Source organism: Lynx rufus, unplaced genomic scaffold (genome assembly GCF_022079265.1).
Source record: "Lynx rufus isolate CCGP_SWC_20201006 ecotype Redwood Valley unplaced genomic scaffold, mLynRuf1.p SCAF_2, whole genome shotgun sequence".
Taxonomy (NCBI): domain Eukaryota; kingdom Metazoa; phylum Chordata; class Mammalia; order Carnivora; family Felidae; genus Lynx; species Lynx rufus.
In genome coordinates, this window is record NW_025814834.1 from 12,944,385 (window position 1) to 12,959,708 (window position 15,324).

Consider the following 15,324-nt stretch of genomic DNA (forward strand, 5'->3'; position numbering starts at 1 on the left):
AGGATCACCAGAGATAATCCAGGTTAGAAAGATCAACTAGCCAGCCTCAGGGAGAAGGTGAGGTTTCATTTCAACACTTAGATCACTGTTATGGCGATGTGATGCTGTGATGTGATGTGATGTGATGTGATCGCTGCTCTGGGATTCTCTGATTTGACACGGGGATGTGTTACCTAACAAATGTGAAGTGGGCACATTCACAAGTGATTGAGTGTGCAAGTGTGAGCAAGTATGTATATGTATACGTGAGTGTGTGAGAGTCTGTGTGTATCATGGAGCGTAAGCGTATGTAAATGTCAGTGTCTACGTGTGTGTGTATGTGCGTGTGCGAGCGCGTCCGCATGTGTGTATTGTGTGTGTGGACAGTGGAGGGTGTGGTGCTCATCTCCTTCCTTCCTTGAAACACAAATACAAACGTTCTTTGGGAACATTTTCCAAGGAAAACTGGCACTTCCGTTTAGAGACACAGCCTCGCGGCACCCTTCTTGAAAGAAAGCATGGCTGTCACGTGGCCAAGAGCATTAGCGGCTGTCCTATCACCTGCTGCAGCAAGACCACAGATGGTATGATTGCCAATGGAATGGGGGTCCCATTCCCAGAGGTAGGCTTGTTCTCGGCCGAATCGGGGGCATGACATGAACTCCCCTTTCTACTGTCTACAAAGGTGGCCGCCCCCTTTCTTCTGAACACATGGCTTTCTACTTTATTATATAAGGAAAAAAGAGAAAGTTACATGTGCTCCAAGTTCAATGTGACCACTAGACAGTTTTGTTTTTATAACTAAGGAAAAGAAAAGCTTTTATTTTTTCACAGGAGGCACAGAAGTTCGGTTTAATTTCCAAAGATCTACATTCAGACAAATGCCAACATATGCGGCTTCATGGCAATAAAATTCCTGCCCCTTGTCTAGTCTACTTATTCCGGAGTGAATTCACAAAGAAAGTAATGTGTTTTCATCTCTCTGAATTTCAAAGAATATTGGACTCTACATGCTTTCCAACTCCCTTCTTTCCTGAGCTTTACATTTTAACTTACGTCTTTTGAACTTCCAGTCAGATAAGATTATGTATTTCTACAAATCTTGCCTCTGCTGTAGTTACCTGAGACCAAAAGATTGCAAAATCAAGCAATGTTACCTTGACCTTTGTTGATACACAAATGCAGATGGTAGGCAGTCACTGTTGGCCCTAGGCTCCTCTGTAGCTCAGTCAGTTAAGGACTGTCTCTAGATTCTTCGGGGGTGGACAGTCATTATTGGCCTAGGCCTGGAGGGCCACTGTGGGCACCTCTGTATCTTTCTGCTGGAGCAGTATCAGGCACTTCTATATATGCTTCTTGCAGTACTTCTGAGAAAGCTCCTACCATGACATGTAACGGCAAGTCAAAAGCTTCTACTGAAGAAATGGAAAAGGGATCAGATATGAACAATCTGAAAGAAAGCACAGTGCCTTCTCTATGAACGGTAATGCCCCTTAATATGGCTGAAATGGCACAGGCATCCTAAAGCCAACTTTCTCAGCTCATAAGCACCCATTGGAATTATTTTAGGGATTGGTGATTGCTTTTGTTTGTTTGAAAGAGATCACGTGGTTTTCCATGATTTCCTAACGAGAGGTGGATTCATCTCTTATTATACATTCTGTTATTAAATAATTACTGGGAATCCTGGTATCCAAAGTGAGGGGGGGTATATTTATTTGATAATGGTAGGTGTTCCATAGCCTAGTTGGTGTGTGAATATTCACTCTTACAGTCAACAAGTCAACACCGCCTTGGGTTACTGAACAAAGGGCAGTGTCATCAACACAACAAAGGGTTGTTACTTAGACATCTCAGTCAAGGGTCTGAGAACTGGGTGAGAAGAGATCCTCAACAGGTAACCATTGACTTTAGTCCTAAGTCATAGGAATGCAAAGCAAGGATCTTCTGAGCCTATTTACTTCTTTAGTACAAGAACAGGCAAATACTACAACCAGTCACAAGCCACAGAAGAGAGTCTCAGAGGCTAGCCTTCTAGTTCAGAGCCCTGACAGCCTATCTACCATATGGATGTGGGCCAGAATTTCTGCTGGTTGGGGCTTTCTCATGTTGCTATATTTTGAAGAATAAAGACTACGCCATCAGGTGAATAGAGTTGGTAATGCGAAAGCACAAAAATCCTGTCTTGTTTTTATTTCAGAAGTTTATCCCAGGAAACTGCTATCATTTTAACCCAGGGACCCTTACAATTAAAGGGGTTTAGGATGAAGCAACTATAAAGATAATTAGGAAAAAAGCAAAACAAAACAAAGAACACAAAACCTCCCCGTGATACTGAGGGTAAAGTAATAGCAAGGTACATGTCCTTGGAAAATCATTTATATTAATGCAATCTCCTGACAGCTAAATTTCTCCCCTTTCTGGATTCAATTTAAAAATTTTTAAATATCAGTAAATGTAAGTTTTTGAAATAGCTCTGAATCAACTAAGAAACTAATTTTATCTCAGTGAGGTTAATTACATTATTTATTTATTAATTCCTTGTCCTGTTGTTTCTTCTTTTTTTTTTTACCCCCAAAGTGTTTGAGCTGGATACATTTAGTTATGAAAGCATTTAACATTTTAAATTAAGACACAAGGAAATCTAAATGACACTTGAGATGCCCTTGAGAGAAGCCTCTCATCTCTCGTGTTTATAGATAACTCATATATTCATAAATCAAATCCTGTGCACATTTAAGCCAGACCAAAAACTAAACAGCACCATGTCTCCCACTAGAAAAAAAATGCAATTATTCTGCTTAGTTATGTTTTTAAAATAGCTTGACATTTTAAATAATTGATGAATATGTAATTTGCTAATCAGTAACGGACAGTTCCCATGGAGGTACCCTCACTAGTTTTATAATTTACTATTTCAGAAGAGTTTTATGAATGCAAAGATTAAAGCTGGGAAGTGGAGAGAAATCACTCCAGGACGACATTATCCTATTTAACACCCGTAATACTTAACACTAACAACAATTAAGTTTCACAAATTAAGTCAACGTACTGAATTTCTATTGGGTGAGTTATGCACAGACATTTATGTGTCGTGATTATTCCCCAGAGACAACCATGTACCCAAATGAACGTCAGAGCAACATACTCTTACTGTAAAGGATTAAATGATGTTTTAGTTTATGCCTTTATTTCTTGTCTCTTTTCTCCAAGCGATAATAGAGATCTTATTTATTTACCATGCATGAACACTTACATTCTCTTTCTGAGAACATTTCTGATGTTGTTGGTGTAAGAGAGGAAAATCATTTATTTAAAGATCGCCTTATGAATCTACAGTTTTTGGTAAATATCTAGACTATCTGGTCGGTCAATTTGTCTTTATAGCCTAAGAAAGAAGACTGGCTGCCATGTTCAATCCAGATGAGTTGGCATACGAATATTTATAAGGACATCGATAGCCACAGTGTCTTACAATCATGCTCCAAGCTAAATAGAAATAAAAGCAAAACGGCCACAAATATTACAGTCTAATAGGATAAGAGCTGAAAGATATGTACAAATTCATTGACAACATCTGTGCAAGTGTTATAGACAAAACATTTAAAAAGAAATCTACATGAAACAAAGTAGATAAATTTATCAAATGTTGATAAATTTTCAGAGACAGTATAAAAGTACACAAAACATGGAAGAGAGGAAGAGCTTTAAAAAAAAAAATAACCACTAAGCCAATACATAGAGTACAAATTTACTACATTAATATTACAGAATGATGGGAACCAGAGACAAAAAAACGATTTGGTAACAAACAGCAAAGGAAGTTTCACCAGTCACAGAGAAGAAAGACTTTCCCTTCCGGATGAGAACACAGACCGCCACAACTCACCCCCTCCACCCATACACACATAGAAAAATAAAAGCAAACGCAAGAGTTGTCTACGGCAACACAGGACAGACAGACGTGGAAGCGCCTGGCATGTTGCATCACACGAAGTCAATCACGATTGGCTAACGGTGATGGTACCTGGCTCTGTTGCGGGTCACTGGCTTGCCTGAGAGGCGTCACTGATGGAGGGGGCACACCTGATGTGGACGCAGACCGGCCTAATTTGCAGCTTACTTTCGCTTCTGTGAAAAGGGGGGGAAAAGGCAAAGTATTAGCTGAGCAGGGTCTGCAGCGACCAACGGCGTTCAGGCTCCCGTATTGTTTTGCAACACGCTCTTTCAGTGCATTGAATACTGCAGATGCTTGCTGGTACCTGGCAGGTCGTGACAGCCTCACGACAACCGACTCGAAAACGAGCTTTATTTGCACTCAGCTCCCGGAAATAAAGAACGAGCCAAGGGAACAAGCAGAGGCCTTGTTCCCTCAGGCATTTTACCTCACTTGGGGTTAGTTTTTATAGAGCGAGTGCGAGAGCAAGAGCCCCATTCAGGAAAAAAAAGCAAGTGACATGAACGTTTCCTCCAGCGCTGGTCCAGAGGTCTTGAAATGTCTTTTCTACCTGCTCCAAAATATTTCCTCTCTCCCTCCCTCCCTTCTTTTCTTTCTCTCTCTCTCTCTTTTTTTTTTCCTTCTTCTAATCTTGAAATCTAGAACCTGGGGCTTGGGCTGAAAGGTAGCCCTTCTCTAATTTATCTCTATTCACTTTCAAGTTGACAACCATCTTCTAAGATGTTTGGTATTTTTCATAATGATAGTATTTTCCAAGTTATAAAAACATTCCCCTAACTCTTCTTTGATTTCAGAAGCTCAAATGAGTTTCCCAGGCCATTGATGGGATACTTTGGAGATTAGAATTTGGGAATGGAAGAGTTCCCTTCATCCAAGAGGGTACAGATCGGATCTTAATTTCAATGTTAATATAGATGAAGACGTTTGAGAAGAAAATACTTTTGTCACAGACGTTTATATTGGCTGTAACTTTTTGAGTGCCAGGTATATTCCATCTTCTGTCTGGGCTATATTTGAATTATCTCTAATCCGAAAGATATTCCATAGAGTTACACAGTTAGCTAGAAAAGCTGCCAATTTCTACACATACTTACATACACATGTATATATTGGAAATCTCCTTGCTGACCCCCATAATCTCTCTGCTCAAAACCAACTTAGACACCATTTTCCTAGACTGAGCTTCCTAAATTACTTTGAAGCCACCCACCTTATTCCAAGTTTTCTAATTATTCCATATTTCATATGAGAAAAACTTCAAACCCCCTTGACTAATTTTCAGAGGCCTCCTGTGATCTGCTCAGATCCACTCTGTTTCCACTGTTCTCCCCAAAGCACATGCAACTGTCTTCCCCTCTCAGTTTCTGCATTTGATCCTGCTTCTGTCCTTCACCTCAGGGTGGGCCCTTGTGTGGACTTCTGTCAGACTAAGTCTTACCCATTTCCGAAGACCAACTTCAGCAAGTCCTTCCTACTGTGAAGCATCCTGAGTCTCTCTTCTGAAACTGCCTTAGCACTTATACAGTGTTTGCAATGCCTGCTGCGGCTTTGGGCATTTATGTCGGTGTGGGCCACGCAGTAAGTGTTCAATTAATACGCATTTTTCTTTCACTGAAGACACTCAGTTTAACCTAGGAAAGGTCAAGGCAACTCCTAAAAACAAATGGAGGCAATGCAAGTAATGTAGAATATGCTTTAAGGCCTGAGTTCAAGGCCTAGCTCCCCACTTACAAAGGCAGTGATTCTCATTCAAAGGCTTTGTGATGTTCTAGGGTCCATTTCAGAGGAGGCATGAGGTTGGAAACTCTCCCTGCCTTACTTTTTATGCAGATGATTCTAGTCTACTCAACCACTTTTGAAAGGTGTTTAAATATAACAGTATCATACGATGGCATAAACTATCACTGTAACTTAGAAGTTAATCTCATTTCCCAGGAGGCATAAATCCTTGCATACCTCAGCAAATCATCTTTTATTATATAAAATAACGGGTAAAGGCATCTATCACAATCCTGGTTGATGTGTATTTAGAACGGGGCCAATGTTTCCATGCATCCCTTTGCTGTGGTAGCACATTTAGTCACATGGAGTCAGAAAATTCACTATTTTTTCCTAGGAAAAGACGGCAAATAATATTTCTTTACTTAAGGTCCTTTTCCAGTTTATATTAAAGAGATTATCTGATGAGTGACACAATTCGAGGCCTTTTACATTATCTAGTGTACCTGTGGATTAATTTCTCCTGCTAGGTTTCCACTCAGATTCTGACTTAACCAGCCTCTTTCAAACATAGACAAAGATATCTCTAAGGAACAGACTGAGCTGTACCAAAATCCAGACAGACTCCCCATTTCATTATGACCTGCAAAGGCTTCGTCTTACCACCATTGGACATCAGTCCAGAGCATGTCTGAGCTCACGAAGCCCCCTTAGGTACTGCAGTATAAACCACTCAATCCACATTACACACAGCAGTTTAGGCTACTAGCCGACTACACTGTGGGCTAGCGCTAAGGTGAGGTCACACTGGAGTCAACCATTGGATCCCAACATGGCTCATATGGGTCATGATTCTACCTGCAGCAGCAGACTAACATTGTGACCATAAAGTCATTATGTCCACATGCTTACAGAGACAAATACACACACATACACACTACATAACATTACTGCTTAATGGTGTCATGTTGTAGGGATATTATTACAATTGTAAAGTTTTGGTTTATCTTTATCTTTCTCATTTTGGCTCCTTGCCCTTCTTTCGGTTTTACATGGCCCTTACATGCATTTCAAGTTTATTATATAATGGAGTTTAAAGGACCATGTTGGGGGTCTTTATGATGTAGCATCCACCAAGGTTCCTTGACCAAAAGAATTGTTTGAAGAAGCCCCAAAAATCAAAAAATCCCAGAAAAGATTCTGATTAAAACCAAGCCTCACAGAGATTCTTTAGGGCTATGACATTGAAGTTAAATTGTCCATCTTACCTGCCCTTGGAAATACACTGTGCTTTGAGCCTTAAACAGGGAAGCTTAGGAGCCATGACACTAAAAACAGTACATTTTCATCCTGAATTTTGTTCATGTAAAAACTGCCAAGGTTTTTGGGGGGCTCAAGAACAATGGCCATGTTCCTCAAAAGAGATCTAAGGTAGAACTTTCCTCCCTCAAGAAAAACTCATTCCATTTCGTTAAGAGATTAATGATGAACTAAAAGGCACCTGTTATTCCCACATCCAAGGAAAAGCTTCTTTCTTTGTAAGCTCTATTATTAATCATCATCCTAGAAGTAACAGTTGATGTCGTATATGAAATTTCAATGCAGATCAAGTGCAAAGAGAAGAAAGAATAAGAAAAAGGTAGTAGATTAAGGAAGAAAGAGAATCAGAGGGGAAAATAAAGAATAGAAACAGAAGCCGAGAAGGCAGGAAGGAAGGGAGGGAGTAAAGAGAGGAAGGAAGGAAGGAAGGAAGGAAGGAAGGAAGGAAGGATAGGAGGTAGGGTGGGAGAGAGGGAGGGAGGGAGGAAGGAAGGAAAGAAGGAAGGAAGGAAGGAAGGAAGGAAGGAAGGAAGGAAGGAACAAAAGAAAAAGGAAAGAACAAAGAAAAGGAAAGGAAAGAAAAGGAAAGGAAAAGAAAGACCAATTTTAACTTTTTGGAATAAACCATTATCAAGATATTATCATGAAATGTTTCCCAAGTAATGACTCATGATCATCTTAAAATTTTTATTATGTAAGTACCCAGCAAACTGTGTGACTTAATATTTCTTTGTTTTTATTCTTAGTGGATTCAATTTATCACTGTTTTGTTTCGTTTCGTTTTGTTTTGTTGTAGAGATAGTCATTTCTCAATCATTTCTCATCTTCCCTTCAAGGTGAATTGTATTTCTCTTCAAAATCATGTCCTTAGTTGTGTTACCAAATAATCTCTAAGGCATTCACTGCTATTATTGTGAGTACTGGAGTTCTCTTTGCTTTCAGAAAGCAAAGACAAATGACTCTTCTCAACCTCTGTATCTACACAGCACAGGAGAGTAGGGCATTTTCACCAAAGAAAACACTTTCATCTAGCATCAAAGAAATAAAATCAGTCAAATTCTGAGACATATCTTTCCTCTATCTTAGTTTTTTTTCCCTAATACACAATATTTTTCTCTAGTAGCAGAAACATATGATTTCCCCAAGTCATGTTGCTGAAAGTTTCTAATCAATGGCTCAAGGCTATACGGAAGTCACAGAGAGGTCCCTTTACAATACAACAAAGTATGCTTATTACAAATTCTACTTTCATTTCTAAGGAAGGCATTTGTTGGAAATAACACATATGCTATTTGAGATAAACTGGTGTTTAAGTAATAAGTGGTAGTTGTACCAGGACTATGGTAAAACCTTCATGGTTCCCACCACTTTGTTTAAAGGCTTCCATCACTCATCACAAGTAAACACATAAGATGCCCTCAAGTCCCACGCTAAATGTCATGTGTCCTGTATATAATTTGCATGCATTTTTATAATTTTGCTTCAGGAATGATTGGACTGTGAATAATCCAATTCATTCATGACTGGCTATGATTTCTAGGCAATAATCAAGTAGACTCAGGAATTCTTGCAGTATGACACAATCGAATCTAGAAATTGTTCCCAAATGTAATATAATTGTTTTATTTATTTATTTTTAAATTTTCTTGAAATCCAAGTTACTTGCCATATAGTGTAATAATAGTTTCAGGAGTAGAATTTCGTGATTCATCACTCACATATAACACCCAGTGCTCGTCCCAACAAGTACCTTCCTTAATGCCCATCACCTATTTAGCCCACCCTGCTACCCAACACCCCTCCAGCAGCCCTCAATTTGTTCTCTGTATTTAAGTGTCTCTTATGGTTTGCTTCCCTCTCTGTTTTTGTCTTATTTTTCCTTCCCTTACCCTATGTTCATCTGTTTTTTTTTTTAATTCCACATATGGGTGAAATCATGTGATGTTGGTCTTTTTCTGACTGACTTATTTTGCTTAGCAGAATACACTCTACCTCCATCCAGAATGGTAAGATTTCATCCTTTTTGATCACCAAGTAACTGTAATAGAATTGTTTTAATACTGAATTTAACAATTGATTCCGTGAACCTGATGCCATACTTTGTATAATTTCATTAAACATTCATTAATGTTAACCTGGAAGTTTCTTCTGGAATTTTAGTGCTACCATTTTATTTTTAATACCCAATATTTGTGTAGATCCCTGAGAAACTCATAGGCCCCAGCATTGTCAGTATGGCGCTGAAAAGAGAAAACGGGCCTAATCATAGTTGTGATCATTTTGTGACCAGAGAAAGAAAACCAGCAGGATGCAAACATCTACCCTGGGAGAAGATATTCCTCTCTCCAGCGTTCCGTGGAGCTTTCCTCTGAATGAGACTTACATAGCTTTGGATGAGTCCCAAGTACCCCATAGTCACAGACCAAGGTCCTAGTGTTATCTGCAGGGCCAGAGAGTAAAACTATAGATACTGGACGAACTGGTAATTCTCCTTGGGAATACTGGAATTCTGGTGAAGATCTAAAACCCAAAGAAAAGTGAGGTGGAGACATGATAGGTAGAGTTTATGGGCCAAGGATGGCTTCTAGAAGTACTTGTAGAAGTACAAATCCATTGTGGAGAGAAGGAGAATCACATGCATGTAGAGTTAGGAATGCCCACTTGTGTTCCTTCTAAATGTCTGAAGAGCTGAGATTCCCCTTACCACTTTCCACTTTCTTATGTAGACATAATATAAATCATACTACTGCCTACCACACAGGGATGCCCTACATACTGCAATGCATGCTTGGTTTCTTACCTGGCAGGATAGCATGGTGTGGCATTAACAGTTTTTCGTTTTTGTTTTTGTTTTTTTGACAGCCTCTTTTATTGTAATATATAATTTCTTTTTCTTTTTAAGTTTATTTATTTATTTTGAAAGAGAGAGAGAGAGAGCGTGCACGTGAGCAAGGGAGGGAGAGGGAGACGGGGTGGGGGGAGACTATCTCAAGCAGGCTCTGCTCAGCTTGGAGCCTGACACGAGGCTGGATCCCAGGACTGTGCGATTATGACCTGAGCCGATATCAAGAGTCCGACTCTCAACCGACTGAGCCACCCAGGTACCCCACGTAATATATAATTTCTGAAACACCCCTTAGGGTATTTATCACTTTAGCTGCGTATAAAAGGTGTTCTTGTCTTCAAGAATACTTTATTTCACATTAAAATAAAATTATAGTATATGTGTATAAAGGAATATATTTTACCTTTTTAATAAGTAATATATGCTACTGGGGTGCCTGGGCGGTTCAGTCGGTTAAGTGTCCAACCTTAGGTCACAATTTTGCTGTTCGTGAGGTCGAGCCCTGCATTGGGCACCATGTTGACAGTGTAGAGCCTGCTTGGGATTCTCTGTCTCTCTCCCTCTCGCTCTCTGCCCCTCCCCACTTGCATGCCTTCTCTCTTTCTCTCTCTCTCTCTCTCTCTTTCTCTCAAAATAAATAAACTTTTAAAAATTAAGTAATATATGCTGTTTAATTATACTTACTACCATAACATAAAGAAAATCCATTTGCCAAGATACAAATTTAAAAAGACATAGCATGATTTGTATCAGGATCAAATGCATATTACCATGGGGATAGGCATTTTACCTTGTATTATGGCATCAGAAACAGAATAAACAAACAAACAAAAGTTTAATAAAACCCTTCATCACCCGTATTAGGAATGAAAACATGACAAAATTATGTAACCTATTTTTTAAAATTTTTTATTAAAAAATTTTAATGTTTATTTTTGAGAGAGAGAGAGAGAGAGAGAAAGAACATGAGCAGAGGGGGGGCAGAGAGAGAGGGAGACACAGAATCTGAAGCAGGCTCCAGGCTCCGAGCTGGCAGCACAGAGCCCAATGTGGGGCTCGAACCCACAAACTGTGAGATCATGACCTGAGTGACTCAACCGACTGAGCCACCCAGGGGCCCCATTTTAACTTATTTTTAAAATGTGTTATATTTCACTTCTAAATGACAAAATAAAAAGAAGGAAATCCAAGTTTCAATTTTATGTATCACCCACCTTATTAATGTAAAAACTCTTTATTCCTAATAAATGAAAATCAAAACTGGATGAAATACTAATGACGTCTTTTTTTATACCATTGACATTTGTGGTTTACTTCAACATTTTTTTAATGTTTATTCATTTTTGAGAGAGACACAGAGAGAGAGTGTGTGAGCAGGGGAGGGGCAGAGAGAGAGGGAGACGCAGAATCTGAAGCAGTCTCCAGGCTCTGAGCTGTCAGCACAGAGCCCGATGTGCAGCTCGAACCCACAAACTGAGATCATGACCTGAGCCGAAGTTGGATGCTTAACTGACTGAGCCCCCAGGAGCCCTGTGGTTTATTTAAAAACAAACATCTTGAAACAAAATTTGGTCCAAAATAATTTATATGGTCCTTATGGTAGGTTTTATTTCCATGGCCATGGTCCTTATGCTTTTGCCTTGAACCATTGTCCATTATGAACGTAAGTTCAGCATTGTGTGCCTAGGAACAAGACTTATCCAAAAGCATATGTGGTCAAGTCCACGATGGAAGGGAACTCCAATCTGATTTCCAATAATGGCCATGTCTGTTCACTCCGTAGCAGAACTTCTGGAGGTCTCTAAGATCCTATGAGGAGGTAGTGACATAAGGTCAAAGCTATTTTCAAAGAAGTATTAAGTAAGAGGTAATTTGCTTTTCCCACTGGGTTGACAAATGCACTCAAAGTCCAAAAACCATGCTGCATAAATCAGCTGTGACCTTAGCACATCAAAGCAACAGCACCAAACTGTAGTGGTAATTATGTATTTTTTATTGCCACACAGACTTGAGTAATTGACAGATATTTTGTCAAAAATGAATAAAGTAAGCCTATTACTTTAAGGAAGACAACTGACAGAATTTGCTGACAATGATAAATTTGAGCTTTCAAGCAGGAATTCAAATTTTGAAAAAGTTGTCTGCACCACTGTGAGCTAGACAGCATCCTAATACTGAAAGACTTTTCTTATGAGATCAGTGGTGATATTAATTAATGTGCTGTATTGATTTTTATAATGAAATGTGTCAACATATGGAAGATTTGCATGACTTTGTGAACCGATACTTTCTAAAAGCATGATCTTATAAATCATGCATGGATAAAAGATCCATTTAAAGTGCAAGATAGACCAATGAGTTTAATGCAACAGAGTATGATGAGTTTATTGATAGGTAACTAACCCTTACAAAACTGCTATTCGTTGAGTTTGGGTAGGATATTGAAAAAGAATATACACAATTATATGAAAAGGCTATCAAAATATTCCTTTTTTCCCCCAGTTACACATCTGTACAAAGCCAGATTCCCTTCATATATTTTAACCAAAGCAACATATTACAACAGATTGAGTCCAAAGCAGCTACGAGAATCTATGTTCTATTAAGTCAGATAATAAAGAGATTTACAAACACATAAAACAATTTCAATCTCTTCACCATTTGTTATAGTTTAGGAGTATAGTTTTTTTTTTCATAAAAAATGTTTATGCTAACATATGATGGATTTATTTTTAATGAATAATTTTCTTAATTTTCAATTTTAATTTCTCATATGATAAATATTGTCATACTTAACCCGTATGTTAGACTTAACTTTCAGATCCAGGAGAACCCTTTGGGATTCTCAGTAAGTTTTATGAACATATGGAGTCCTGAGACTGAAGATTTTGAGAATAGTCACTTTATATAGACTCTGAGTCCCCAAAGAGTTCCCTTAAAAAGGTAACTTTTTTATATAATTAATATGTCATTGGAGTACTTAAAAAACACAGATTGAAACAAAGGAAAATACCATGTTGAAGCACAAAGGAAAACCTTTGAAAACTTTAGGGGATTGGGAAAACAACCAGTTTTGAAATGCTACCCTAGGAAAGTCTCTGTGACAATGTCCAAGAAAAGGTGCTGCCTGCCTCCGAGACCTGAGGGAAGCCATCCAAATTCTCAGGGCACTTTTATCATTTATAATAAGAAGCAACCTCCAAGGTTCATTCATTGATTCTTTGACGTTCATAAATGAAATCTGTTGGAATAACTGAAATGCCCTCAAAAGTGCTCTTGATGGATCCTAAGCTTCGTTTACTAAGGTCATGGCTTTTACTCCTCCTTTCTGATTTACTCTTTGTGCTTTCTTTTCGTAATGTTGTTAGGATTATGTCTAACTCAAGTTTGCTATTTGCTAAAATTCTTCTAAAGCTGTTGGTAACAGTTTTGGTAGCAAATGGTTAAACGTGATTTTTAAAAAAAATGCTTTAAAATTAAATTTAAGCGAGGTAAGGGTAGTCTGTCATTCATTTTCACCGGTCCAGAATCCACCTGCTCTTATTTTTCTGGAAGAACAGTTTGAATTTCCTTTGGAGAACAACATAACCAACACATTCAGACCTTACAGCTCTGTGCAAGGAGGCGCCATGATTCCAGCCCCAGAAGTGACCACGTGACACAGGTCCGTCCAATCAGTTATTCCATCCCCTCAGACTCACTGATTGGCTCAGGGGAGGACATGTGACACAAGTCAGTCAATGAGGGCTGCCTTCCGATTTTTGCCGGGGCTCTCGAGTCAGGGCCGCTAAGCTCTCGTCACTTAGCAGCGGACCATCGTGGACCATTTGCTTGACTTCTTTAAGCTTCAGTTTGTCCGCAGGTAAGATGGGAAGAAATAAATGTATCCACTTTATGAAGTTCTTGTAAGAAATAAGAGAATAATCGGAGATTTTACCCAAGCAACCCGCATAGGATGTCAAGAAATGTTGGCTATTTGTATTCTTTCAAGGCCAATCTGACCATTCGCCTCCTCTGCTTATACTATAAGGAGATCTAAACCGCCTCCTCACAACGGTACACGTGACTCAGTTTACATAACCAGTCTCATCTGCAGCCTCACCCCTGCCACGCCCCGTCAGGGTCTCCTAAAGCCCCACGTCTTCTCTTCCTCTACGATTTTAATCACCCCTTTCCGCTCTGCTTGGTGCATTTGTCCCCCCCCCCCTTCTTTCCCTTCCCTCATATACTAGATCATGTGCTCTGTGAAGACAGGAGCCACGTCTGTCTCATTCCCCCATACATTTCCCCTGAGTAACATAACTGACCCTTGATCAGGACTCATGAATTATTGATCGAATGAATTGTTTTAAACCATATTTTAAAGAATGAAGCCAGGGTAAAAGACGAGTTGTTTGCACATGTCTCATTAGTACGTTAAAAGCATAGTCTTCCTTTCTTTCACTTTCCCCAAGTTGCCAGCAAAAAGGCAAAAAATACATTGACCAGACTTCGACTGAATTTTAACATTTAAAAAAAAAATTGAGGGGAAAATGCAGTGCCTGCTTTGGACAGTAGGTGGGAGTGCCACTATTATTTGATACATACTCTGGTAGGCTTACAAAGCTTCCAGAACTAGTCTCTGTAAACGCCCAGCATAAGTCAGAAGGAACCTTCTTCTTTGTCGTGTCTACTATGGCTTTTCACAGAAACGGGGCATTCTTTGTGAATACTGCTGGTGCAGCATACCCACAGGGCTTTTGCAAAGCAAGCCAATGACGGGCAACTGGGAAGTAATGTCAGGAGGAGTCCTCGGAGAGAGGGCACAGGGTGGAACCATGCTCCCTGCAGGGAAAGGCAGAAGGAGCTGGCACTCAGGTCAACACTCAAGCCAGTGTATTGTCATTGTGGTCCTCAAACAGGATTCATCTACTGAGAGGCAAAGAGGTGGAGCTACCTTGTGTGTTATCTGAATTGTATCTGCCTGGTTAACTATTTTTTTGCCCACGGGACTCGCACAGAGAGTACCTGGAAATTCAGAATTTCTCTGACAAGAATGAAATCATTATCAAATTGTATTTTTTCCCACCAGTTTTCAGGGTATCTGTATAGTATATAATGCCATGGTCTAGTTTAGTAGAAATCAAGTTTAAGGGACTGTGTGTGTGTGTGTGTGTGTGTACTCACACATATACTTATGTATTGTATATGATAGTAGTTAGCTGACTTTGCACATTGGATCACATAAGACCCAAGCTTAAAATTATACACACACCTACGCATACCAGTTAGCATCATCAAATTTCTTGAATTCCAAATGGCTCCCATAACTTTAGCCAACCATCTTGATAGAAAAAAAAATAGGAAAAAGAATATAAATGGTTTAGAGAAAACACAGCAAACTAGTGCAAAACAAAGTCCAGCATCCTGTCTTATTGAACGGGGCAATAATGCCCCCTTGCTATATAAAATCAACCCCATCATATATGCTCCCTGGAGGCAAAGGTCATCTGTCATTACCCCA

General features: G+C 39.3%; 1 protein-coding gene across 1 annotated transcript in view; it reads right to left on the bottom strand.

The window, feature by feature from the left end:
* NYAP2 (neuronal tyrosine-phosphorylated phosphoinositide-3-kinase adaptor 2) overlaps positions 1 to 15,324 on the bottom strand; it is a 250,748-nt gene that overhangs the window by 37,044 nt on the left and 198,380 nt on the right. Inside the window, exon 5 of the mRNA XM_047082987.1 lies at positions 4,007 to 4,110. Coding sequence (XP_046938943.1) covers positions 4,007 to 4,110 — 104 coding nt within the window. The remainder of the gene's footprint in view (positions 1 to 4,006; positions 4,111 to 15,324) is intronic.